The following is a 26721-nucleotide window of genomic DNA, read 5'->3' as shown; positions in this document are numbered from 1 at the left end:
TCAGGGCTCGATCTCAGGACCCTGATATCGTGACCTAAGCTGAAATCAAGAGTTGGACATTTAACTGACTGAGCCACCCAGGCGCCCCAAGGATTATATTTATACCTCTCAGAAATGAAAAATACTCTAACGTGACAAGCACTATGGACAGTATTACTGCTTTTATATCACTGACAAAGATTAGAAAATGTTTTCGAATAGCTTTTTAATGTCATTTATAGACCAGCATTTCTTTCAGTTAGTTCTGTTCTCTCTTCACTGACAAGCTCTATTTGGTTGATCCTCATCTTGTATATATTGACTAGAAAACTTATATATTGACTAGAAAAGATTGCCCTCAAAAAAGAAATATATTGTTAATAATTAGCTTTTATTTTTCCTTCTTGAAATAGACATTCTAAAGATGTTGTAAAGATATTTTCTTACTCTTAATATAGGACTTCAAAAAAATAAATTTCTTTTTTAAATTGTTCTTTTTTTTTTACAGGAATGCTATTTTTTTTGTGTGTGTGTGTTTTCTAATCTATGATTAGACATAAAAAGCCTATACCCAAAGGAGACTGCAGGAAAACTGGAGATAACTTAGTTATTTTTAAGAACAGGCAATTAACTGGGAAAATTTAATCAATGATAACATTTATCAAAAAGACATGAAGTAACAAGCATCATGAAAAACATTACCTTTATATCAGTGATAAATAAAGACCTCTTGTTTCTGTAACTATTTTATCTAACATTATAAAAATCAGTGATACAATTTTGTGTGAATAACTGCAGAACATTTGGACAGTTTGGTATGTGTTTATATTTATGTTGAAAGTTTCAATTTACTGTTTGATAGGGGTAGTGATGCCCTTGACATAGAAACATATTTTGTAGGTAGGCTAACAAGGATTTGAATCCCACTCTCTTTCATTCGTCTTAATAAGCTGTGTTATTAGTAGCAAGCATTTATTTAGTGTTTACTATGAGCCAGATGCTCTAAGTACATGGATATTCCTTATCTCTTTTAATCCACAGAAGAATCCATGGAGCCACTTCTAGAAACACAAGCCTACATAGTAGTAAGTGATGAAGCTAGGATCTAAACTGAGTTCCGTAAAATGCCAAAGCCCATATTAAATATTGTATCATACCACCTCCCTGTGTGATCCTGAGCATAACACACATATACACCCCCCTAACTCTGAAACCCAAAAAGCTTTGGAAACTGCTAGTTGTTTATAACCTATTTGGTGGCAAAATGAGACCTGAATGGATGAAAAATTATTTATAGCCTTTGTTTATCCCGTTTAGTATGACTGCATACACGTTGCTGCAAAAATGGTAATGTATTTGATTTAGGGAGTCCGGCGGTAGACCTTCTCTGGAAATGTTACAAAATATATGGTATATGCACTGTATTGATTTTCTAAAATACAAAAAATTCTGAAATCTGAAACATTCGCAGGTGGCTGTGGCCCCCTACTTAACTTCCATAATACTTAATTTTCTTTCCGTAGAGATGTTAATATCTAATCCAGTAGGTTTTAATGGGAATTGTATGAAATAATGTATGTAAGCATTTCAGGTCCATGGCATGTAAGTATTTAATTTATTGGTATTGTTACTATCATTATCTTGGAATTTATATTCAACTGTGCAGAGTTTGGATACTAAAGTTACTAGAATTGTTGAAAACATGGGTTTTGTTTAGCTTGCAGCTGAAGCCTGACACTGCTTTGTGTCTGTATAGGATTAGTAGGAAGCCATGCCTTCTACAGAATGTAGTTACTTTCACTCACCGCTGACTATTTGAAATAGTACTAATTTTCTCCTGTAAATGTACGTTATCCCTTAGTGCAGGATTTCCTAACCTTTTTTGTGTCACTACACAGAAAATTCTTTACTGAGATGAATGAAGGAGGAGGGTGCTCGCGCTCCTCCAGGCTCACCTGGCCGCCTGAGGGCTGAGGGAATCAATATCATGGTGCACCTGTAACGCTTTGGCAGAGCAGTCTAGAATTGCATATACCAAATGTAAGCAGAAGATAAATGAAATGTTGGAAATTACTAGTGAATTTCCTTTGGTTACCTCTTTCTCTTAAGTGTCCATTTCAGAGTAGGTAAGAAAATCCACAAAACCTGGGTGAAAGTTAAAATTTTTTAAATAATCTCTTAATTGCTTCTCTTAATTGTTTTCTAGCAGTCAAGAATGAAGTAGATTAGGAATTTTTTTTTAAAGTATAAGACAGATTGACTGTTTTACTTAATGCTTATATAATGTATTTGTTGGCGTCTTAAAGATACTTCATTTGTCAGAATTATGAAGAAACTATGACACTGTCTTAGCATTTAAAGCCCTACCAAGAGTAGATAGGACCAAGGATACATTTAATTTAGGGCATTTGTTTTTTTTTTTAAGGGGCTAACATTTATTTCTTCCCCAAATATTATAGAAAAATTAGGTGGGGTAGGATAATTTTGTCAGTTTTCTTTTTAATGTAAAATTCGGAGTTTGGCCATTAGAAGTTATTTGCAACAGGCTTGTACTCACAGGGCACAAGAAGTTATTTCACATTATCCACCCACCCCGCCCCCAGCCACGCCTATAGCCTCACTACCAGATTAAAAAAAAGGGGTATAGAGTTGATTCTCAACCAGGTAATATATTTCTAGAACATTAGTTGAGACATTTTCCTCAGCCATAAATTCAGGATCGGGAGGTGGAGCAAACAGTATGTAAGGAGTTGTGAGTACAGATACCCCACTTTGGCTAAGGGATTTGAGGGTCAGAGGAAACACTCCACATCCTTTTGGTTTATCTTGAAGGAAAGGATACTCAGTTTGAAGGATTAAAAGAGGATTTCTTTTTCTTGTGGTTCTCTGTGGTGGAGGAGACTCTTTCCTGGCCTCCAGTGACCCCGAATGGGGTTAGCTGAGTCCATGGCATACCCAGTGGCCTGTTTGCAGTTGGCAGGGTTCCTCTTTACCCTTTGAGGGACAAATTTCCAGTGCTTTTTCTCTTTTCATGGTCTCTAACAGTGAGGTTGGGGACGGGAGGGAGGCAGAAGTGGACGCTGTCTCACTTAATTCTAAGCAGACTTGGAGCTCTGTCTACTCAAGTTGGGGTCTCTTTCAAGAGGAGTTTTCAGAGACAAAATATTTTTGACAGCCTTACGAATCTGTCTTTCTTTTAATACTTCAAAAATGTTATAATTTGAGGGGTTTACCACCTTCAAAGGTTTTAAGAATATTGGATGATTCTATAATAGCATATAGCTCAGAATATGTTATGTGTTAGTTTGGAAAGAATGTGGCTGGCATTCAGCACTTCATTGAACCAGGACATATTATTTATTAACTGTGTTCCTTGATTTTTCACAGAATGTTATATCTTCAACTAAATCATAAATCTGAGTTATATTACTATAAAACCTAACAGTGTTCCCTAGAATAGCATAGTAGTAATTTTTATAAGAAAAAACAAGTAGTAACAAAAACTGTTTCCATTATAAGGAACAGAAAATAAGGATAATAACAAAATAAAATTCCAGAATATATGAAGTCATTATGACTAAAAATCATGTATTACACATATATTTTATATTTTTTATTTTATTATAATAATTGGTGTTCCTTGTCATCCCCACAGGCATGTTACAAAGATAAATACAGTCTCTTCTCAACTCTTTATTATTTTTAACCTCAGAAATGTGAAATGTTGATGTGTTAGAGTTTAGGGATTAGAAAGCTGCAAAAATGAGTTTTCTGTATCTTTTGGGAAACAGTATTGATTGTGAGTGAAATTTGCAAGGCAGATAAAATAGAAATTCTGTGGGTAGAATTAGTGAGTGGTAACAGAGTAGTCACATCGTAGAGTGTGGGGTCCTGAAACAGTTGGTGCAGGTGAATAGCAGTGCTGTAAGGGAGGGAAATCAAAGTTTACATGCAGAGTGTCGACAGGGACTCTCCACATTTTGCAGATTCTCTTTCCCTAAAACAAAAAACAAAACTTTGTTTTTTCGGATAGTATTTCTCAGATTTCAGAACTCATTTTTTCCTTTCAGAAAACCGAAGAATGGGAGAAAGATAAGACTGAAGCAGACATGGAAGAGTATGTATGGAACAATAGCTCCTCTGAAAAAAATATCCTGGAAACACTTCTCCAAATGAAAGCTGCTGAGAAAAATCTGGAAGTAAATAAAGAAGAGCTCCTTGCTACAAAAGAAGTTGAAGAATACAAAAAGTCTGTTGTTAGTCTTAAGAACGAGGGGGACAATGAAAATACCCTTTCTCAGTACAAAGAATCAGTGAAGAAACTATTAAATCTAACGTGATTTATTTAGAAAAATCTCCTTGATTTGTTAATTTTATGATATATCTGTAATCATTATCTCATTTTATATAAATTTGAAAAATTTGCCAAAAAAACCTATTGTTTCACATGTTTAAAATTTTTTTTATTAGTTTCAGATGTAGAGTTTAGTGATTCATCAGTTGCATATAACACCCAGGGCTCATTCCATCAGTTGCCCTCCTTAATACCCATTACCCAGTTACTTCCTTCTCCCACGCCCCTCCCCTCCAGCAACCCTCAGTTTGTTCCCTAAAGTTCAGTGTCTCTTATGGTTTGCCTCCCTGTCAATTTTCATCTTACTTTATTTTTCCTTTCCTTCCCCTATGTTCACCTGTTTTATTTCTTAAATTCCACATATGAATGAAATCATATGGTATTTGTCTTTCTCTGACTGATTTATTTCACTTAGCATCTTCTTTATCCATTCATCTGTCAGTGGACATCTGGGCTTTTTCCATATTTTGGCTGTTGTGAACATTGCTGCTATAAACATTAGGGTACATGTGCCCCTTCAGGTCACTGTGTTTGTATCCTTTGGATAAATACCCAGTAATGCAATTGCTGGGTCATAGGGTAGTTCTATTTTAACTTTTTGAGGAACCTCCATACTGTTTTCCACAGCGGCTGCACCAGTTTGCATTCCCAGCAACCGTGTAAGAGGGTTCCCCTTTCCCTACATCTTCGCCAACATCTGTTGTTCCTGACTTGTTAATTTTAGCCATGTTGACTGGGGTGAGGTGGTATCTCATTGAGGTTTTGATTTATATTTCCCTGATACTGTCTGTTGGCCATTTGTATGTCTTTGGAGTAATGTCTGTTCATGCCTTCTGGCTATTTCTTGACTGGATTTTTTGTTTTTTGGGTGTTGAGTTTAATAAGTTCTTTATAGATTTTGGATACTAGCCCTTTATCTGATAAGACATTTGCAGATATCTTCTCCCATTCTCTCAGTTGTCTTGGCTTTGTCTACTGTTTCCTCTGCTGTGCAAAAGCTTTTTATCTTGATGAAGTCTCAATAGTACATTTTTGCTTTTGTTTCCCTTGCCTTTAGAGACGTGTCTAGCAGTTGTTGCAGCTGAGGTCAAAGAGGTTGCTGCCTGTATTTTCCTCTAGGATTTTGATGGATTCCTATCTCACATTTAGGTCTTTCATCCTGTTTTGAGTCTATTTTTGTGAATGGTGTAAGGAAGTGGTCCAGTTTCATTCTTCTGCATGTGGCTGTCCAATTTTCCCAGCACCATTTGTTGAAGAGATGGTCTTTTTTCCATTGGATATTCTTTCCTGCTTTGTCAAAGATTAGTTGATCATAGAGCTGAGTGTCCATTTCTGGGCTCTCTTATTCTGTTCTATTGATGTATGTGTCTGTTTTTGTGCCAGGACCATACTGTCTTGATGATTACAGCTTTGTAATAGAGCTGTAATACATGACAGAATTGTGATGCCTCCAGCTTTGGTTTTCTTTTTTCAGAATTACTTGGGTATTCAGGGTCTTTTCTGGTTCCATACAAATTTTAGGATTGTTTTGTTCCAGCTTTGTGAAAAATGTTGATGGTATTTTGATAGGGATTGCATTGAATGTGCAGATTGCTCTGGGTAGCATAGACATTTTAACAGTATTCTTCCAATCCATGAGCATGGAATGTTTTTCCATTTCTTTGTGTCTTCCTCAGTTTTTTTCATAAGTGCTCTATCGTTTTCAGAGTACAGATCCTTTACCTCTTTGGTTAGGCTTCTTCCTAGCTTTCTTCTGGGTTTTGGTGCAATTGTAAATGGGATCAATTCCTTGATTTCTCTTTCTTCAGCTTCATTGTTAGTGTATAGAAATGTAACTGACTTCTGTGCATTTATCTCATATCCTGCAACTTTGCAGAATTCCTGTATCCATTCTGGCAATTTTGGGGTGGAGTCTTTTCCACATAGAGTATCATGTCGTCTGTGAAGAGTGAAAGTTTGACTTCTTCCTTGCCGATTCCAATGCCTTTTATTTCTTTTTGTTGTCTAATTGCTGAGACTGGGACTTCTAGTACTATGTTGAGCAATAGTGGTGAGAGTGGACATCCCTGCTGTGTTCTGACCTTAGAGGACAAGCTCTGTTTTTCCTCGTTGAGGATATTAGCTGTGGGTTTTTTGTTTATGGCTTTTATGATATTGAGGTACATTCCTTCTATCTCTACAGTGCAGAGAGTTTTTATCAAGAAAGGATGCTGTACTTTGTCAAATGCTTTTTCTGCATCTATGGAGAGGATCATATGGTTCTTGTCCTTTCTTTTATTTATGTAGTGTATCACATTGATTGACTGATGGATTTGTGAATGATTGAACCACCCTTGCAGCCCAGGAATAAATCCCACTTGGTTGTGGTGAATAATCCTTTTAATGTAATGTTGGATCCTATTGGCTAGTATTTTGGTGAGAATTTTTGCATCCATGTTTATCAGGGATATTGGTCTGTAGTTCTCCTTTTTGTTGGGGTCTTTGTCTGATTGGGGGTTCGAGGTAATGCTGGCCTCATAGAACGAGTTTGGAAGTTTTCCTTCCATTTCTATTTTTTTAAACAATTTCAGAAGAATAGGTATTAATTCTTCTTTAAGTGTTTGGTAACCAAATTCCCCTGGAAGGCATCCGGTCCTGGACTCTTGTTTGTTGGGAGATTTTTGATTACTGATTCATTTTCTTTACTGGTGATGGGTCTATTCAGGTTTTCTGTTTCTTCCTGTTTCAGCTTTGGTAGTTTATATGTTTCTAGGAATGCATCCATTTTTTCCAGATTGCCTGATCTGTTGGCATATAATTGTTCATAATATTCTCTCATAATTGTATTTCTTCAGTGTTGGTTGTGATCGCTCCTTTTTCATTCATGATTCTATTGGGTGCTTTCTCTTTTCTTTTTGATAAGTCTGGCTAGGGGGTTTATCGATCTTCTTAATTCAAAGTACCAGCTCCTAGTTTTGTTGATCTGTTCTGTTTTTTTTAATTTGTTTCATTGATTTCTGCCCTAATCTATATTATTTCTCTTCTCTCGCTGGATTTAGGCTTTATTTGCTGTTCTTTTTCCAGCTCCTTTAGTGTACGGTTAGGTTGTGTACTTGGGACTTTTCTTGTTTCTTGAGAAAGGCTTGTATTGCTATATGCTTCCGTCTTAGGACCACCTTTGCTGCATCCCAAAGGTTCTGAACTGTCCTGTTTTCATTTTCATTTGTTTCCATATATTTTTTGAATTCTTTAATTTCCTGATTGACCCATTCATTCTTTAGTAGGATGCTCTTTAACCAACATGTATTTGTGTTCCTTCCAAATTTTCTCTTGTGATTGAGTTCAAGTTTTAACGCCTTGTGGTCTGAAAACATGCATGGTATGATCTCGATCTTTCTGTACCAGTTGAGACCTGATTTTTGACACAGTATGTGATCTACTCTGGAGAATGTTCCATGTGCACTCAAGATGAATGTGTATTCTGTTGCTTTAAGATGAAATGCTCTAAATATATCTATTAAGTCCGTCTGGTCTGGTGTGTAATTCAAAGACCTTGTTTCCTTGTTGATCTGCTTAGGTGATCTGCCCATTGCAGTGAGGGAGGTGTTGAAGTCCCCTACTATTATTGTACTATTATCAATGTGTTTCTTTAATTTTGTTATTAATTGGTTTGTATAATTGGCCGCTTCCAAGTTAGGGGCATAAATATTTACAATTGTTAGATCTTCTTGTTGGGTAGACCCTTTTATTATGATAGAGTGTCCTTTTTCATCTCTTATTACAGTCTTTGGTTTAAAATCTAGTTTGATATAAGGATGGCTACTCCAGCTTTCTTTTGATGTCCATTATCATGATAGATGGTGCTCCACCCCCTCACTCTCAATTTGGAGGTGTCTTTGGGTCTAAAATGAGTCTCTTGTAGACAGCATATCAATGGGTCTTGTTTTTTATCCACTCTGATATCCTGTGTCTTTTAATGGGAACATTTAGTCCATTTATGTTCAAAGTAATTAGTGAAAGATAGGAAGTTAGTTACCATTGTATTATTTGTAAAGTCACTGTTTCTGTAGATTGTCACTGTCCTTTCTGCTGTTGGTTACTTTTGGGCTCTCTCTTCCCTTGAAGGATTCCCTTTAATATTTCTTGCAGGGCTGGTGTAGTGATCACAAATTCCTTTAGATTTGTTTAACCTGGACACTCTTTTTTTTTTTTTTTTTTTTTTTTAAAGATTTTATTTATTTATTTGAGAGAGAGAACATGAGAGGGGTTAGGGTCAGAGGGAGAAGCAGGCTCCCTTCCGAGCAGGGAGCCTGATGCGGGACTCGATCCAGGGACTCCAGGATCATGACCTGAGCCGAAGGCAGTCGCTTAACCAACTGAGCCACCCAGGCGCCCCTAACCTGGACACTCTTTATCTCTCCTATTCTGAATGACAGCCTTGCTGGATAAAGTATTCTTGGTTGCATATTTTTCTCATTTGTTACCTTGAATATATCATGCCACTTCTTCCTGGCCTGCCAGGTCTCTGTGGACAGTTCTGCTGCCAGCTTTATGTTTCTACCCTTGTAGGTTGCAGACCTCTTGTCCTGAGCTGCTTTCAGGTTTTTTCTTTGTCTCTGAAATTTGCAAGCTTCACTATTGTATGTCAAGGTGTTGACCTCTTTTTATTGATTTTGAGGGGGCGTCTCTGTCCCTCCTGGACTTGAATGCCTGTTTCCTTCCCCCTTCACCTTCTGGGACCCCCTATTATCTGGATATTATTTCACTTTATGGAATCACTGATTTCTGGAAGTCTTCCTTCGTGATCCAATAGTTGTCTTTCTCTCTTCAGCTTTCTTATTTTCCATTATTTTGTCTTCTATATCACTGACTCTCTCCTCTGCCTCATTTATCATCTCTGTTAGAGCCTCCATTTTTACTGCATTTCAGTAATAGCATTTTTAATTTTGGCCTGATTGTATTTTAGTTCTTTTATTTCTACAGTAAGGGATTCTCTATTATCTTCCATGCTTTTTTCAAACCCAGCTCGTATCTTTTTTTTTAAATTTTTAAAATTTTTTTAAAGAATTTATTTATTTATTTGACAGAGAGAGACACAGCGAGAGAGGGAACACAAGCAGGGGGAGTGGGAGAGGGAAAAGCAGGCTTCCTGCCGAGCAGGGAGCCCAATGTGGGGCTCCATCCCAGGACCCTGAGATCACGACCTGAGCTGAAGGCAGATGCTTAACAGCTCAGCCACCCAGGCACCCCAACCCAGCTCGTATCTTTATAATCATTTTAAGTTCTAGTTCAGACCTGTTACTTATATCCATATTGATTAAATCCCTGGCAGTGAGTGCTACCTCCTGTTAAGTTTCTCCGTCTCATCATTATGTCCAGAAAAGAATAGAAGAAAGAGAGAGAGAGAAAAGACAACAATACTTCCAAAAAGTGGCTGCTTTTCTATTTGTAGCATTGCAGCATTTCTTTTATCACATCTCCAGTTGATATTGCAAGTGTTCAGAATGATTTGATAATTATCTAGCTGAATTCCAGGCACAAGACAAACATAGGGTCCTCTCCTCCTCTGCCATGTTAACTCCCAAGCCACATCACATTTAAAATACTTTTTCATATTAATGCATTATAGCAATGATTATTCAACAGTTTTCTTATTTGTACAATGTGGCAGTAGAACTAATTAGAAGATCTATGTGATTCTTTCTGGTTTGAAAGTTTTTATTTCTGCCATCACTTTAATATTCATGTATATACATATATTGTTATTTTGTCTCTTATTTCTTTCCCTACAAATTAGCACCTATTGGTTGCTTTTGAATACACATCTTCCTCAACTTATGATGTGGTTATGTCCCAATAAGTCCATTTTAAGATGAAAATATTGTAAGTTGAAAATACATTTAATACACCTAACCTACCAAACATCATAGCTTAGCCCAGCCTACTTTAAACATGCTTAGAACACTTCACATTAGCCTGCAGTTGGGCAGAATCATCTAACAAAAAGCCTATTTTATAATGAAGTGTTGAATATCTCATATAATTTACTGAATACTGTACTGAAAGTGAAAGAATGGTTTTATGGGTACAAAGTGGTTGTCAGTATACCAGTTATTTACCCTTAAATTGCATGGCTGGATAGGAGCTTTGACTGCCGCTGCCCAGCATCATGAAAATGTATCATCACATACCACTAGTCTGGGAAAAGATAAAAATTCAAAATTTGAAGTGTGGTTTCCTTAGAATGTGTTATTGCTTTCACATCATTGTAAAGTCTAAAAATCGTAAGCTGAGTCATAAGTCAGGACCAGCTGTAATGACTGGTTATTTGGGAAGAATCCAGTCCCCTGAATATAGTTCAGTGCTTTTTTACATAACTGCTGTCTACCCAATGCATTTTTCACAGATGCCAATTCTGATTAGAAACAGGTTCTTGGAAGTATTTTCTAACCTGAAAAGTTTGCTCCATTCCTCTCTTTTGGTTTCACTTTATGTTAATTCAACTCTGTTTCGCATCTTCCTTTCTGCTTTCTGGGGCTCATTTCTACAAGCCCATGCTTGCAGAAAAGTGGAAATGGAGATTAACTGGTATTCATCTCTCTAGATTCCCCAGTTAGAGTTTCTGCAGCTCAGAAAAGAGATGAGTTGTAAGGACCTTGAAATTAATTGGAGTAAATGACGAAATAACTGTCCTATGAAACATTCCATTCAATTTAGCTGTCAATTCAGTATTTTAAAGTATAGCTGTTATTTCTTACCACTTCCAAAGTTGTAAGTGATTAAGTTAAATTAAAATAGAGGAATTATTGAGTTTGTTACTTGTCTAAGACTTATTTTGCCTAACAGAATTAGAGAACATAAAGCCAGAAAGAATTTGAAAACAGTTACCCAAAGGATTTATATGAAATGAAGGTATGATTTGGTATTAGCAAGGCCAAGAATCTGTATGTTATTAAGTACAATAATATGATCTTGATTGAAAAAAGAGATACATTGTAATCCACTGCATAGAAATAGTAAATGAAAAGCAAAGTTAAGTAACTTTTAGATCACGTTTAAAGCATACTTTATGTGTGTTGAAATGATGTATTTCTTAGAGATTCATGGAGTTTAGGGAAATTCAGATGCAGAAACAGGATTGAAGACAGGAACATTTCGAAAATAGAGGTTGAGGAGAAATGATCATTTGGGAACATGTAAATAGGTAGTAGATTAGTGTCATCTGTCCTGTAGTAATAATACAGGGCAGATGAAAACAGAGGAAGTAATGATGTATAATAAAGAATCTGACCTGGCCCAAAGAGAGGTCTGGCCTTTGTCTGCAGCTTCTAGGAGGTAATCTATGTCATACCTCATAGGAATATCTTTGTTTAGGGTGAGAGCCAGTCACAATGGATTTTAGGGTGGGGCTGGCCACACCTAACAGTCTTAGCCATGCCAGAAAAACCACATGATTTAGAGCAAGGGGCACTGGGTCAGCTGGGATCAGTCCACCTGCAAGCTGAGATCAACCACCCAGGTAATCACTCAGTCATACCCGTGTAATAGAGCCTCTATAAAATCTTTGAACGTTGAAGTTCGGGCAGGTTTCCCTGGTTGGCAACACTCGAGGCGTATTATCATACACTGGTACAGGAAAAGTAACACAGCTTGCCTCCAGGGGGAGAAGACACCAGAAGCTATGACTTTGGAACCCTCTGGGACTTCATGCTATGTGTTTCTTCCCTTGGCTGATTTTAATCCATATCCTTTCCCTGTGATAAACCATAACCATGAGTATAACAGCTTTCCTTGAGTTCTGCGAAATAGTCTAGTGAATTATCAAACCTGAGGGTGGTTTTCAGACAGACCTCCCCACTCCAGATTTAAACTCAGTGTCTTGTCTTGTAGAGCACTGTACCCTCTAGTCTTTGCAGTTTGGCTATCTCCAGGCAACTGACCTGAAGACAGGCTGTAGCACTGACACCTAATGGCAAAATCTTAGAGCTGTAAGATTAATACAGATCTGCCTCAAATGGAAAGCAGATGTGATCATTGTAATTTTAGCAATAAATAGCCCTCTTTTTCATTAATCAGATCTTTATCTGTTAAACTATTAATTGAGCCAATATATACAATGAACATGATCATATTTATCCTTATAATGAGTCTAAGGGGTATTTGCTGAATTGATACAAATTCACTGCTGACGTCAAACTCTTAAAATTACAAAACTCAGAAGTTGCTTAAACACGTAGGCAACTAAGAAATAGGACAAATCTGTTCCCTTAATTGCGGCATGCTTTATAGTTCTTTCTTTCTTTGCGTATAGCCTTCCCAGCATTGGTAAGTATTTCATAATACTGGACAGTTACAGACTTTTTAAAAGAGGTCTGGCCAGTTACAATGTTGGGAAGATTTCAGTGTCATGGCTACTTTGCAATTGAGTGTAACAGTCTTGGCCTTGGTTGTTGACTGGGCCTTGAGAATCTCTGATTGTTTCTTAAGAAAGTTTTAAATTCTATTCAGAAGTTCTCCTTTGGTCCTTGTGGCTTCCAGGGAGGGCATGGTTTCTAGGCTCGGCAATTTTTGCTTCCTGGCTGACTCTGGTCTGGTTGTGTCTACAGTCGAATAAATGTCCTCAGTTTATCTGATGGTCACAGGTAGTGGCTGAAGAAGAGGAGTATAAGTTTGTTTTCTTACAAAGGTAAATATGTTTTCTCAAATTATGGTCATTTCTATAAAACTATCAATTTTAGGAAATGAGCAAATTCTGAGAAACCCCAAGGAGGAAAAGCCTTTTTCTAGCAGCCCTGGTTTTTTGGGAAACCTTTAAGCAACTTGTATATATTTTAAAGAAAAATAATCTTTTAAAAGACTGTACAAATAATTTTTAAAGGCTCCTTTCTGAATTATTAAATATAATTTTAGGATAATTTAAATCTTTATATCCTCCCTACATAGTGTGAACATTTTTCCCCCTAATGAATTAGGAAGGAAACTGATAAAATTTATGATATTTAATATCATGACTAGCAAATAAGGGTAAATTGATGAAATTTTTAAATTCAGATTTTTATTTGTGGCTAATATTCTACTGATATTTTGTATATTTCTTTCTTATGTTAAAAAAAGAAATAGACATTTTTTCTCCCACACAGTATCAACACTAGGGAAAGAAACAGAAACACCTCTTAAGCCACTGGACAATTTGTTTTAACATATGAGAGAACAGTACTATTTTATTAATCCTATAATAGGATTTCCTCTTCTCTATTCTTCATGCTTATTGACGGTCTTTTAATATCTGTCCTCACATTTAAAAAGAGTTTCAAGGATTAGATTAAGGGTCTAAAGTTTAAAATCACTGGAGACTTGATTGAATTAAAGTGTCTGCACTTCAGGGTGGGGGTGGACAGAGCTCAAATACCTACAGCTAATATTTGCACCTAGGAAACAGTGCATACACGTGAGGGATGTAAACTAAAACTTGCAAGCTTTATTCAACAGAGATAACACAAAACTCAAAGATTGCAGTACCAGAGTTATTTAAAGTCATGTCAGCTTTAAAAAAATGAAGATGGCTTAGGATTAAAAGGAATTAATCAATTGAACATTAAAACTGTATAAAAAAAGGCAGCGTTTGCACATGGGTTAGTAACTGTAATAATATCGCTCTTCTGTCCAAACCACTAAAAGATTTTATTAACATACATGACAATAATTTGACCTTAACAGGAGATAAATATGATGTTATGTTGTTTTCCTCTCTGTATCTTTTTTCCATGCTTTTTGGGAAAATGGAAGCTTTTAATCTAACTGATTTCAAGCATGAACTTTTGAATCAGCTTACCTATTAAGTCCTGCCTTCACTACTTATTAGCTGTGTGATTTTAGGGAAGATATTTAGCCTCTCTCTTCTCATTTTCCTCATCTGTACAATGTGATAATAATACTATAATGGTTAATAAAAGTATACCTAATTCATAAAATTATATCCATGAATGAATACATATACAGCACTTAGAAGCATATCTCTCATGCAGTGCTAAATAACTGCAGGAGTCAGAATTTTGGAACTTTGGCAAAGGGTACTAGAAATAATCCAAAAAAGCACTTAAGTTTATCAAGCATTTGGCCTTTTTTAGAGACTGGTAGGAGTGATAATCCTGTGCAATTATTTTTTTTTAACCAAAGAGCCCTTGTCTTACAGAAAACTAAAAATGATACTCTTGAAAGTTTACAATCTCCCTGTAACTTTTGCTATTAAGAGTCCTCCTTTAGACTGTTAAATTTTTTAATATGCTTGGATCCTGACTTTCTCTGTCCTGGCTTATACTGGCCCTGCTGCTTTCTACAGCATCCAGATGCCAGGATGATTATACAACAGCAAAGAAAGATGACAGAGGTACAGAGGGCCACCGGAGCCAGCCACATCTTTGAAGTCACAGATGCCCATTCAGGTGTCATGTCTTCATTCTCACATGTGTGGTTTCTGCTGTTGGACCCCTTGGTTTTGTTTAGTAATTGCTTGCTACTGTTGACTTGGGATGGAATAGGCCTATGAAAAAGTTTCGTGTCTATGGGAACAAAGAAAGGAGAAATAGTCTTGTTATCTGGGTTATTGATGAAATCAGTGCTGTGTGACACCATATTTACCTCTGTGGTAATGGAGTCATTCAGGGAAATGAGTCTTGCCCAGGAATCTGTGGTTAATTCCTTGGAATACCTGGTATTGTTTGTGTTGACAACCAAATCTTGATGTGGGGTTGATGATGGTGCCTCTGTTGATGGTAGCATTTGGTTTATCACGGTAGTTTGTTGTTTATCTAAATGTGTAGCTTTTAAAATCCTTAGTCTGTCCCATGTGTTAGATGAAGAACGGGTATTTAGATATGTGGGAGGTGATTGTTCAAAAACCAGCAAATCTGGATCTATACCTGAAAGATAAATAAAGCATCATTCATTTTATTTTTTATTTCAATGAGAGAAGCTCAAAGCACAGGTTGGAGAAGCCTTGGGTTTGCCACTGAGTTAGTGAACTAAGCTTAAGTTCAAATTCTACTATTGCATACTTCTGAAAAGGCTTAGAAACATACTGACCACATTTGAATTTATCTTAACTTTCTAGAACACTTTCTGTTATAAACAACTTTGGCTACATCATAGAAGATTCTTTGTGTCTGCCTGGGCAACAATAGCCAATGTTAGTGCAAGAATTGCAAAAGACAGTAACCATTTGAGATATATAGCATCTTAAAGTTTTAAAAAATAATACAGAAGTGTAACTGTATTCAAAATCATGAGCAAAGCCCTCCGACTCCTCCCTATCCCAGTCCCTGAGGGTCCTGACTTTGTCTTCAGTATTTTCTCTCTTGTAAAGAAACTCCTTTCCCTCTGACTTCAGACACATGCAAACATTGCTCCATCTGTAAAGGGGAAGAAAAAACCTCTCAACAGCTTTTCACTTGTCTCTCCTGTCAGTTTCTGTCTCTCTCCCTCTCTCCCTCTAGACACACCAACATCCATTTCCTTTCTTTGTTGTTTGCCTTCTGCCATCTTGTTCCATCCTCGCTATTCTGTCAGAATTATGCTTCTGAGGTAATCACTAGTTTCCATATTTCCTGTTCAACCTCATTGCTTTGACTTCTCTTTTATCCTCAATACTGCTGGCCATCCTTTCCTTAAAATTCCCCCTCCGTGACTCCCTGGAACACAGACTCTCTTGGCACTTTACCTCAGACTGCCTGCTTCTCATTTTTTCTTTCTTTAGCTAGTTCTCTCCTTGGTCCAAACTGGTTGTGTGCTTTCCACAATCTTTAGTCCTTTGTCTTCTGCTGAATTTTCCCTTCATCTCATCCATTCACCACACACACACGAGAATCCTCATCAACTGTCACCACTGCATCAGTGACACCGAAATCCACATGACCAGTTATTTCCTCTGTCTTGGTCTCCGGTCTCATTTCTCCTGTGCTCTACGGAGGGTTCTCACCTAGACATCTCATGTCATCACTGAACATTCCCAAAGCCAAAATCATTTTGTCTGGCTCTCTGGCTCTTTCAGTGAGCTCACCAATCTTCCATCATCCATGCTGGAATCTGTATGTACATAGAGGAATCGTTGACTCCTCTCTCTTCTTTTCCTTCATCCAAGAAGTAACTAGGTCCTATCCATTTCCCTCCCAAAGTGCTGGTAGTCATCCCTCCTGTTCATGTGCAGTTATGGTCACCTTCTCCAGATCTAATGCTTCCCTGACTAGATATTCTAATTTGCATCCCGCATATAATTTTCCTAGACTAAAGACAACCACACTCATCACTTTCATGATGGCATTTTCTCATTAAATGCCTTTGCTGGTTCTCTCTTGCTGACAAAGTCAAACCAAAACACTGCTCTGTCCAAAGCCCTTTTGTAACCTGACCTACCCTATCTTACCCAGATTTTCGTTGCAACCCCAAATGTGCCCCTTTTGTAGCCAGACCTGTTTTCTTACTTTCCAGTGGTGTGACACAGAACTCCTTATCTTGTCTCTGCCAGGCCTCTTCCAAAGCTGCCTCTGAATTTAGCTTTCTTTAGTCTCCTCTTCTTTTGAGTGCTTGTACTTGAGGCAGTATCACACGTTTTGGTATTCAATTACACATTGTACACTAATTGTGAGATTTGTCACATCAACTAGATTGTAATAAACTCGAGGGCAGAGATATGGCTGCCATCTTCTGCAGTGCTGCTCCCAGCCTGAATTAGCTGTTCGGTAAGTACAAATCGATGACGAAATTTATCGCCTTTGTATTTGGATGGCAAAAATCTATTCTTTCGTGTTTACCAATTTGCAGCCTGAGTTTATATACATGAGCAAGGGACACTTGAGTGTGTATTTATCTAAAATAATGGATATCTTGGTTATCTTGGGACCATTGGTATGCTAATGTATGTTCGTAAGTGCATTTCCTTGTCCTTGACATCCATCTTTGTAGAATCCTTGTATGCAGTGTCGATGGACCTCAAAATTGCCATGAAGCATTTTCTTTATTGCTGGTAGCACCCTTAGCACCCCCAGTAGAAATGCCTTCTTTGGCTCTTGCTGGGGGCTCCTGGAATAAATGTAATGCTTAAGCTCTTCCTCAATCACATACGATTTGTTACCATCTGGAATGAACTCATCATTCCCGAGCATGCCAAACTAAAGCGAATTTACTTTTAGTTTTCTGCCCTGGATGCCCAAACCTTTTCCAGATAGAGATTGCTGGAAAATAATGATTCAGGTTGTTGCCAGCCAGTTTCTAGGGTTATACATCTCTACTAGAGCATTACCAACATTCTTCAACATAAATACAAAATACATAAATCATTACCTTCTGTTATGTTGTATAAAATGGCACTGGTTCCGGGCTCTAATATGCAGCTCTCCAGCGTGGGGCAGTGAATATGGAGGCAGTTGACATTGTCATGAATAGGATCATGGTAGAAGACAGCCACGTTACAGGAAACTGAAAGGAAAAGTGCATCTGCAGATGGTTTTGGTTTCTCCCAGCTTGATGAGCTCTGAGTAACTTATATTTCTTTCAAGAACATTGGATTAACAGCAGTATATTGCAGGGCTATGTCCAGACACCTTACAGAACATTGTGAACTACAGTAACTGGTTTCCCCGAATATGGAAAATGCCCTTTTAAAAGAAACTATCCACTGATTTTCTCTAACCTTTCACACATTCCATTCCACACAGGATTACCCGGAATCATTTTCCAATCCCAGTATTTTATGTTCATGAAAAGTTCAATTGGCTACAGAAGCCCCTCGGGCTTATCAGATTTATTGTTGCAGTGCCCTCTCAGAATGCTAAGGCACTGGAGTTCACCAGAGAAAGAAATAAGAAAATAAAGTGACAGATGTTGTAACAAAAGAGGGAGTCATGGGAAGGCAAAAACTGCAATTACTGGGAGAGGCCCAGATGGTGGAAAGGCAGCAGGCCAGGTGAACACTACCCTGATCCTGATTATAGGGGAACACTAGTCCCATGTTGCAAATCACATCCAACGAAAAGCCTATTCAGAGTCCTTTAAAGAGGAAGAGAGTCTACTGACAAGGATGTGAGCATTTGGAATTCTAATGGGTAGGGGTACATCACTGATGCTATCCCCCTTCTACTAAATAAGTTTGCTCCATAAAACGGACGATGTTATTTCTGGAAAACCTGAAGAGTGATTTGCTGAGTGCCAGTCTTCAGTCTGTCCTCCCCAAAGTGCAAAACAGGCTTTCCTCCTGCTGCAGTGTAGTAGGGACCATGCGCTGGGAAATATCCATTGACCAAAGGTATCAACTTCTTTAATAAAATAAGATTACAGAGGAATAGCATACAATTACTAGACCTCAGAGTATGCCTAAAGCTGTTGTGGAATTGCCATTGGCAAAACCTTTGCTGCCTCTGTGTAAGGTTAACTGTGGGGAGCTTCATCCCCCCCCACCCCGTTACTTCTGGGGCATCCAGGAGGATAAAGAAGAGGGCAGAATTCAATAATACATTGCTAATACATTTTAGATTACAAATGCATTCCCTAAAGACTGGGCTGTCAAGTTCAAGGGAAAGGACTAAAAAATATTCAAATTTAGACATCTAAATTTTTGATAAGAAAATAATTGATGCTGTAAAGAGAGCAATTTTAAAAGATGTTTTATATTCCTCTTTGTGTACACTTTAGAGTTCCAGTTCCGAACAGGTTAGCTATTGCAGGACTGTGGCTTTTTAAAGTTCTGGCTTCCAGCTAAAAACAGAGACGTGTGTTCGTGCCCTTTCTTTTGGAGGAAAAAAACCACAACTTGGAAGCTACAGAGGCTCTAAAATCATGGAATTCTACTGGATGCTTATAGTATCCCTGGAAGTCGAGAGAACAAAGTTTCCCTGCGATGGACAGTCAGGTAAATTGATGCCATGGGAAAATGCTGAAAGATATCCCCCCACCCACCCACCTTCCTCAAGGCTTATGGGAATTAGAAGCATCTCTAAGGTGAAAATCTGGATTGGCAACCTTTTCAAAAAGATTCCCCTTTAGGGGCACCTGGGTGGCTCAGTCAGTTAAGCCTCTGCCTTCGGCTCAGGTCATGATCCCAGGGTCCTGAGATCGAGCCCCACATTGGGCTCCCTGCTCAAAGGGGAGTCTGCTTCTCCTTTCCCTTTGCCGCTCCCCCTGCTTGTGTGCTCTGTTGTGCTCTCTCTCTCTCTCAAATAAATAAATAAATTCTTTAAAAAAAAAGATTTCCCTTTAATAAATTAATTGTTTTCTTGTGTGCCTGATTAACTTTTGAGGGCTTAGCCTGGGGCAGCTTCTCACACTGTGGTCGGTTTACACCCTCCGGTAGCCTCAATCTGCATCCCAGAAATCTTCCATGCAGACTTGGATAGGAGGCACTGGCAATTAATAAGTTGGTATCAAACCACGGAAAGAAAGTATGGAAGAACCAAGAGAATTATTTTAAAGTGTTGTGTTGCTTTTGCTGTTTCTTTCCAAGTAGCTTTAAAGTCTTGGAAAAATGAAAAACAAATGAAAGAAGTCTTTAGACGATTGTAACTGGAAATTCTGCAATAATGAAATGTTTTCCTCATTATAAGCCTTGATCATATTACATGGATGATGCTCTGATTCTGGATTTTGGACAAAAAAAATCAGAATATTTAATATATATATTTCTTTTCTTTTCTTTTTTTGCTATTTGACATATAGCTACCTATGTCTTTCAAAACATTAGTCACAATCAAAATTCCTGCTCAGTGCAACCCGCATTTGCTCAACACAAGCAAGCACATTTCAAAAATTTGAAATACCAATATCACCAAAAGAACTTTGAAAAGGAAATTATTATAAATATTTTTGAAATCAAAGATGCCATATTTGGGGGCTATGGAAATATTGTTAGTTAACCATTGAGGAAATAGTTTCATTTAGCACTTTAGTGAAGAAAAGAAGATTCTCTGTTACCTGTGGGTTCCATGGCATTCTGGATCATTACCAGATTTGTAAACTGAGCCAGCACTGACCCAAACAGCAAAGTCAGTCTCAATCTCTCTCCCGCTCTCCCCCATCCCCATGTCTCTCCCTCACCTTCCCTAGTCCTGTTCATCTGTTTGTTCACTGGAACCTCTGCCTAGGGCTCCTTACTTAGATCTTCATTTTATAAGTTTCTCCTGATTTTTGCGCAGGCATATCATTAATACTTACCATCCTTCCTAAGGCAGCAGCTCCTGCTGCATTTCTGGCCTGTGCTTTCAGAATAATACTTCAGGAACTGAGCTCCCAGCTTCTGAGACTCCTCCAGGTCAATCAGAAGCCCTGGGAAGCGACGGATCCAACAGTCTCTGTAAAAAATGGTGGGTGAGCAGAGAGAGTCTGAGGTCCACCCCATGCTTAGGAGCAGTATCAAGGCTGTTGCCACCACCACGATATGCATTTCCCTGGTAGAAAGACCGGGCAAGAAGTTCAAGTTCCAGACAGACGCCGAAGCTGACCATCAGGGTTTAGGACAGTTTCTGGAACTTCGAGACTGTTGCTAAGGGACTCTCCTGGAGGGTCACCTTCTAGAAAAATGAAGCCATTCTTTGACTGCATAGTGATTTTTCTTTTGTTTCTTCCCAGCTGAGCCCTAGGTGAACATTTGACTTTCTGACGTTAATGTTGAACATTTTCCAGGCCATTTTGATACTCTGTCCCTTACCCTCTTGAAGACACAGATTCTCTCCTCTGTTTTTCTTCTTTTTCTGAAAGTGAATAGTCACAGACACCTCTTACTAAGTAAATATAAAGACAAGTGGAAACCCTAGCCAAGAGTCTTTCTGAGGAAAACAATAATTTAGTCACTTGACATCAGATAAAGGAAGGATCCATTTCACCAGAAACAAGACATGGTTTTGTAAGGGGACTGATGTATGGTTTCAAAGGAACCTGTGACTGCAGATTTTTTTAAATTGTCTTTTTTTTTTTTTTCCTGTGTATTTAAGTTCTGGTATTTACATTCACCAGAAAACCAGTTTGTGCACTAGTTTAAATTTTTTGTTTTTACTAAACTGAACAAAATAACCACAAAAAAACCTTGAAAGTAAATGAAAACTGAAAATTTAAAAAAAGTTACATTTTAATTTTGCAGTGATTTTGAAAACATTGAATGTGGATATATGGATCCTGGTCACTTCCTGGAGCCAGGCACTTTTCTTCCCCCCACCCCCCGCCCCAAAAGGCCAGCCACAGGCTTTCTTTAAGAAGAGCAAATGAAAAGCATTACAGTGAAAATTGTGAAGAAGTTCAAAATGGGTGCTATCTAATCTGTTTTCTGAGATTCATGTTTGCAAGTTATAAAGGATACTTCTTTGTGAAGCATATACAAAAAGACATAGTATCTCTGACTGAAGCAGAAATAGTTGCTAAGAAACGTGTATTAGGGAAATGATGAAATGGTTTTAAATTTCTAAATATTAATAAAATCACTTCAATTGCAATGCCAAACATTTGAAAAGATACTAAAGGAAGCAAAAATGGCCTCTCACTTTTGTGAAGATTGTCATTTCTATATGCCATGATGATGTCCAAGATGACAAATTAGTTCAAAGCATGAAACTGTTGCTTTTTTGTACCCATTTTTAGAGCAAGCATAAGTGAAAATCAGCTTTTGGCATAGAGTACGGCTGAACTGCTCTTTTCAAAAAAATTTTAAAAATGATGAAGTTTTTTCTAACCTGTGATCTGGGTTTCTTTCATACCTTTTGCACAATGACTCATTCATTTGACACAAAAATGTTAACATTTTTTGGATTCAAAATTCTTTGAATTTTCATTTCCCCACCTGTTTCATAATAATAGCCTATCACATACCCTTTGATTTTTAGAGACATATGATTTAATCAATAACAAGAAAATATTCAAAAGGCTGAATAACTTTAAAAACAAAACATTTTACTTTCTCCTAAGCAAAAATTATAACATGGATTAACTCCTAACCTTGCATAAGCCACATAAAATACACTAAAAATGATAAATATGTTATTCTATTGAACTTCTCATAGAAAGCAAGTTTCAGTTGCTTACCTGCAAATAATCAGACTATTCTATCTGTTCCAAGGGGAGAGGGAAGAGAGGTTTCCTAATGGCAAAGCAAGCAACAGGTGAGGAACAAAAGATTACTCCCTGTTTCTCAGTGAGGTTCCATAGATATTGCGATTAGTTCATGCCCTGGGGACATAAACCGAAAAGTCGGCTTTCTAACCTTCTAACCTCCGTGTTTTTCAATCACAGTAAATGCGTTTCTTTCCTGTGATATATAATTCCTTGAAGTTCTCATGTATCCTGCAGGGATAATGGAACAACCCACAATTGCTTAATCCTTTTGCTGTCAAATGGTGTTCAAGTAAAGATCAAAGTTGCACTTTAAAGAATCTCCAAGTTCCGATGTAAAAGCATGCTTTAAAATTTTTAAAACAATTTTTTTGGGCGATTGCATAAACATTCAGTCTGGAAACCAGGAACTTCCTGGAGCCAAGTATTTTGAAAAGGAGAGATAGAAACTGGACTGCAGGGGCAGAGGGAGGAATCCACAACGGGCTGAGATTTGTGGCCCAGAAACACCTAGTCTCAAAACTTGTCCAAGTGAGATGAAATTGCAGAAACCAGAAAGCAATTCCAACTCTGAATAAAAAATTGCTATATAGCCTTTGTATAGATTTTATCAAATACTCAGAACTGTTACACTGTTGCAATGCAGTGATATATTGTACGTATTTCCAACTGGCTGCTCCTGAGAGGAGTTTACAAATTGGATTCTTACCTTAAAATCTCTCTTCTCTTCCAAGAGCCTGAATCAGTTGCTCTAGTGTGGGAACCAGAATTCTTGTAAGTGTCCCAGGTGATTTACTAAGATGTTTGGAAAACACTGACGTAACACTGACTGAAAGAAAATGGAAGTTTTGCTTACATGAAGATGCTCAATCTGAATTAAGTATGAGCCATTTTAATTTTATTTTTTTAAAGATGTATCTATTTGAGAGGGAGAATGCACACATGGGGTGGAGGGGAGAAAGAGGGAGAGGAAAAACAGACTCCCCGCTGAGCCGGGGCCTGACCTGGGTGGGGGGGTGTAAAGTGGAAGGGGGTTGGATCTCCTGTCCCAACCCAGAGATCATGACCTGAGCCGAAGCCAAAAGTTGGATATTCAACCCACTGAGAACCACCCAGGCGCCTCTGAGCCATTTTTAAAGAACTGTGCTACTTTAAACTCATTGAAATTGTCCCATATGCTTTCATGAAAGGAAAATATTTCAGTTTTGCTTGTTAAAAAAGGAAAGGAAATAATTTTTCTTAAAATGTTTTGCTTTTTATTAAATTGATGTATATTTCACTTTAAAAATCCAAACTGTACAGAAAAGTACAAAAAGAAATAAAAACTACAGTCCTATAGTCTTTTTTTTTTTTAAGATTTTATTTATTTATTTGACAGAGACACAGCAAGAGAGGGAACAGAAGCAGGGGGAGTGGGAGAGGGAGAAGCAGGCTTCCCGCTGAGCAGGGAGCCCGATGCGGGGCTCAGTCCCAGGACCCTGGGACCATGACCTGAGCCGAAGGCAGATGCTTAATGACTGAGCCACCCAGAGGCCCGTACAGTCCTATAGTCTTAACACTTTCGTTAACATCCTTCTAGACATCTCTATAAAAAATAGATACATATATACCATTTTACATAAATGGATTCATAGTGTTCCAGAAACTGTTTTTTAAAGATTTATTTATTTATTTTAGAGACAGAGAACATGAGTGGGAGGGCAGAGGGAGAAAGAATCTCAAGCTGACTCCACACTGAGCACAGAACCCACTTGGGGTTCGATCCCATGACCCTGAGATCACGACCTGACCTGAAACCAAGAGTCTGATGCTTAACCGACAATGCCACCCAGATGCCCCTCCAGACACTGTTTTTTAAAAATCCGGTGTAGGGGCGCCTGGGTGGCTCAGTTGGTTAAGCGACTGCCTTCGGCTCAGGTCATGATCCTGGAGTCCCGCATCGGGCTCCCTGCTCGGCAGGGAGTCTGCTTCTCCCTCTGACCCTCCCCCCTCTCATGCTCTCTCTATCTCATTCTCTCTCTCAAATAAATAAATAAAATCTTTAAAAAAATAAAATAAAAAAAAAATAAAAATCCGGTGTAAAATTATATTTTTCAGGGTTTCTAAAGAAAGATCTACATGTATATCCAAAGTTGTAAAGGCTCTACGGTATTTCATTCTACACATGTACCAAAATTTACTCTGCACTTCAGCTTCCTCAGCTGTAAAACAGAATAAAAAAAATACTGTAATCCATGAAAACCACTGCCAGTGGTGCCTGGCATATAATAAACCTTCAATAAATGTTAGCTACTATTACTGTTAGACATTGTGTTCCATTTTTTTATTATTAAAAGCAACACTGTGATAAACATCTTGTACTTAAATATTTATTTTTCATTCTCGGTCACAAGATGTATTTTCCATAAATTCTTAAAGAAACGGCCTATGTCTGACTCTTACTGTAGTCTTTTGTAGAAAGATCATAATATAAAGTGTCTGAAGTGAGTCATAGCACCACAAAAGCCAGTCTTTATTATTCATTGTTCAGTCAGTAACAGATCTATAAAATTATACCACCAGTTACATATAAGCAATATTTTCATGAGGCTTAGAAATAATGCTTTAGATCTTTCGTAAATGAGTTTATATTGCTTTGACTTTGCATTCCTAGCTGAACAGAAAGCTTACTGTGTGAGTTACAAAAGTGGTTTGATCTTTTAAGATACTTCCAATCCTAAATGACCTTATTATCATATCAGGGCCGAAAAAGCTTACAGGTTCAGTGCCCGGTATTGTCAGACTCACACCCCAGATTCCCTGCCCAAGCTAATCTTACTCTGATAATATTACTGTGTGTGAATTGCCTTTTGGATGTGCATCATTCTTTGAGTGTGATTTTTTGGGTCTGTTTTTAGAAGGCAAGAAAATACCAGTCTGAGGCATATCTATGACGTTTGGAAACAAAAGCATCCATTGGTGAAAGATTCTAAAAGGACAGAGAAGAGACTAAGAGCCTGTTCTTGGCTGACCCACTGAATCTGGCATTGTTGCGAACGGAGGCACAAATAAATCCCAAGTCCGAGCCTCTCTCTTTGATGGAGGGTGTGCCCTCCAGCAAAATTCCCCAGCGTAAGGCCTAATACTGGGGGTGGCACTACTTTCCTAAAGAGGTTGCTAGATTCTTGGTCACTCCCCACCTAAGAACTTCAGAATGTCTTGACTGCACCCTTATTGAAAACAGAAGTGTGAGAAATTGGTTGAGAATGGAGTTTTATCAGTAATGATTTAAAGGCCAAGTGAAACAAGGCGAAAAGCTAAAAGTTGTTCACAGAATTAAAAAGAAAAATAGATGAATGAAGCAGATCATAGATCCATCCTTGTCTCCTTCACTTTTCCCAGGGAGGTCAGAATCTACTAGGATATTTTCCTATGTCTTTAAAACTTTAGTTCCTTATTCATGGTGTTTTATAAAGAAAATAATGGAGGACAACACCTCACAATGAGGCAGCTAAGTTATGTAGTGAAAAGCACAAATTAACCAAAAAGGTGCTGAACGGATTTCATGCTTTACCAAGATGACTTTCGTCTCTGGTTTTTAACCCTTCCCCCTTCCTCAAGTAAAACCTTAATCAGTATTGTAGGAGGTATCTTGTTTCAAAAAGTGGAAATGTACTTATGAAGAAGGTGTCATTTAACAACTTGCCATTCAAGAAGACAGCTGAAGCTTGTAATAATAAAAATAAAGCCCAAACACATCTTCTCCCCAAGTTCAGGACTATGATAGAAGAATCTTGGTCTGGGAAAATTTTCAAGGGTTTTTTGTAGGTAAGAGCCGGCTCCCTCCCAATCCTTATCCCTCCATCTACCCAAAGCTAACCTAACAGTATCCCCCTCACCCCCTTCTAAGATTAATTCATATCTCATGAGTAACACGAGGTCCTCATAATTTGGGGTGAGCTTTCTATGCATTTCTTTGCAACGTTCAGTGAGAGAAGACCGGGAAGAAGTGGTCCCTCCTTAAGTAGTCCTCAGCCGGCAGAGGGCATGGGCAGGGGAACATAGGGTGGCAAGAAAAGCCAGGTCTGTAGGCCAGTATGACCAAAAGCGGCCAGACCTTCTGCCCAAAGGATCACGTTAGGTCGTGGCTGGCCCAACCAAACTGAAGTAACTTAAATTGAGTTGCACTCCTGTCTTTCTTTCAATAGCATAAAGAGGATTAACAGGCCCTAGCAGCAAATACAAGCTCCTCTGCTTCCCGACCCTTTTCATCTGCTGTACTGTGCACCCCAGTGAGCCCTGCAGAACCTGCTGCCATCTGCCCGGACCTTCTTTCTGCAAGATGGCTC

General features: G+C 38.1%; 2 protein-coding genes across 3 annotated transcripts in view; one reads left to right on the top strand and one right to left on the bottom strand.

The window, feature by feature from the left end:
• The window catches only part of MRPS35 (mitochondrial ribosomal protein S35), a 43723-nt gene extending 39390 nt beyond the window's left edge, over window positions 1-4333 (top strand). Inside the window, exon 8 of one of the 2 annotated variants that reach the window (XM_035028008.1) lies at window positions 4050-4333. In XM_035028008.1, coding sequence (XP_034883899.1) covers window positions 4050-4319 — 270 coding nt within the window. In that variant the 3' untranslated portion in view covers window positions 4320-4333. The remainder of the gene's footprint in view (window positions 1-4049) is intronic. The other variant, XM_035028009.1, reaches the window with a different exon arrangement.
• A 10224-nt stretch (window positions 4334-14557) lies between these two features.
• Window positions 14558-20297, bottom strand: MANSC4 (MANSC domain containing 4). Its single transcript, XM_035027825.1, has 3 exons — window positions 20270-20297; window positions 17648-17845; window positions 14558-15231 (listed from the first exon to the last, which is right to left on the bottom strand). The coding sequence occupies exons 1-3, from the start codon at window positions 20295-20297 to the stop codon at window positions 14558-14560; spliced, it is 900 nt and encodes a 299-aa protein (XP_034883716.1).
• Window positions 20298-26721: the final 6424 nt, after the last annotated feature.

The sequence above is a fragment of the Mirounga leonina genome, unplaced genomic scaffold (assembly GCF_011800145.1).
Source record: "Mirounga leonina isolate KUSES-001 unplaced genomic scaffold, KU_Mleo_1.0 Mir_201, whole genome shotgun sequence".
Classification (NCBI taxonomy): Eukaryota; Metazoa; Chordata; class Mammalia; order Carnivora; family Phocidae; genus Mirounga; species Mirounga leonina.
This window is presented reverse-complemented; position numbering and strand designations above follow the sequence as displayed.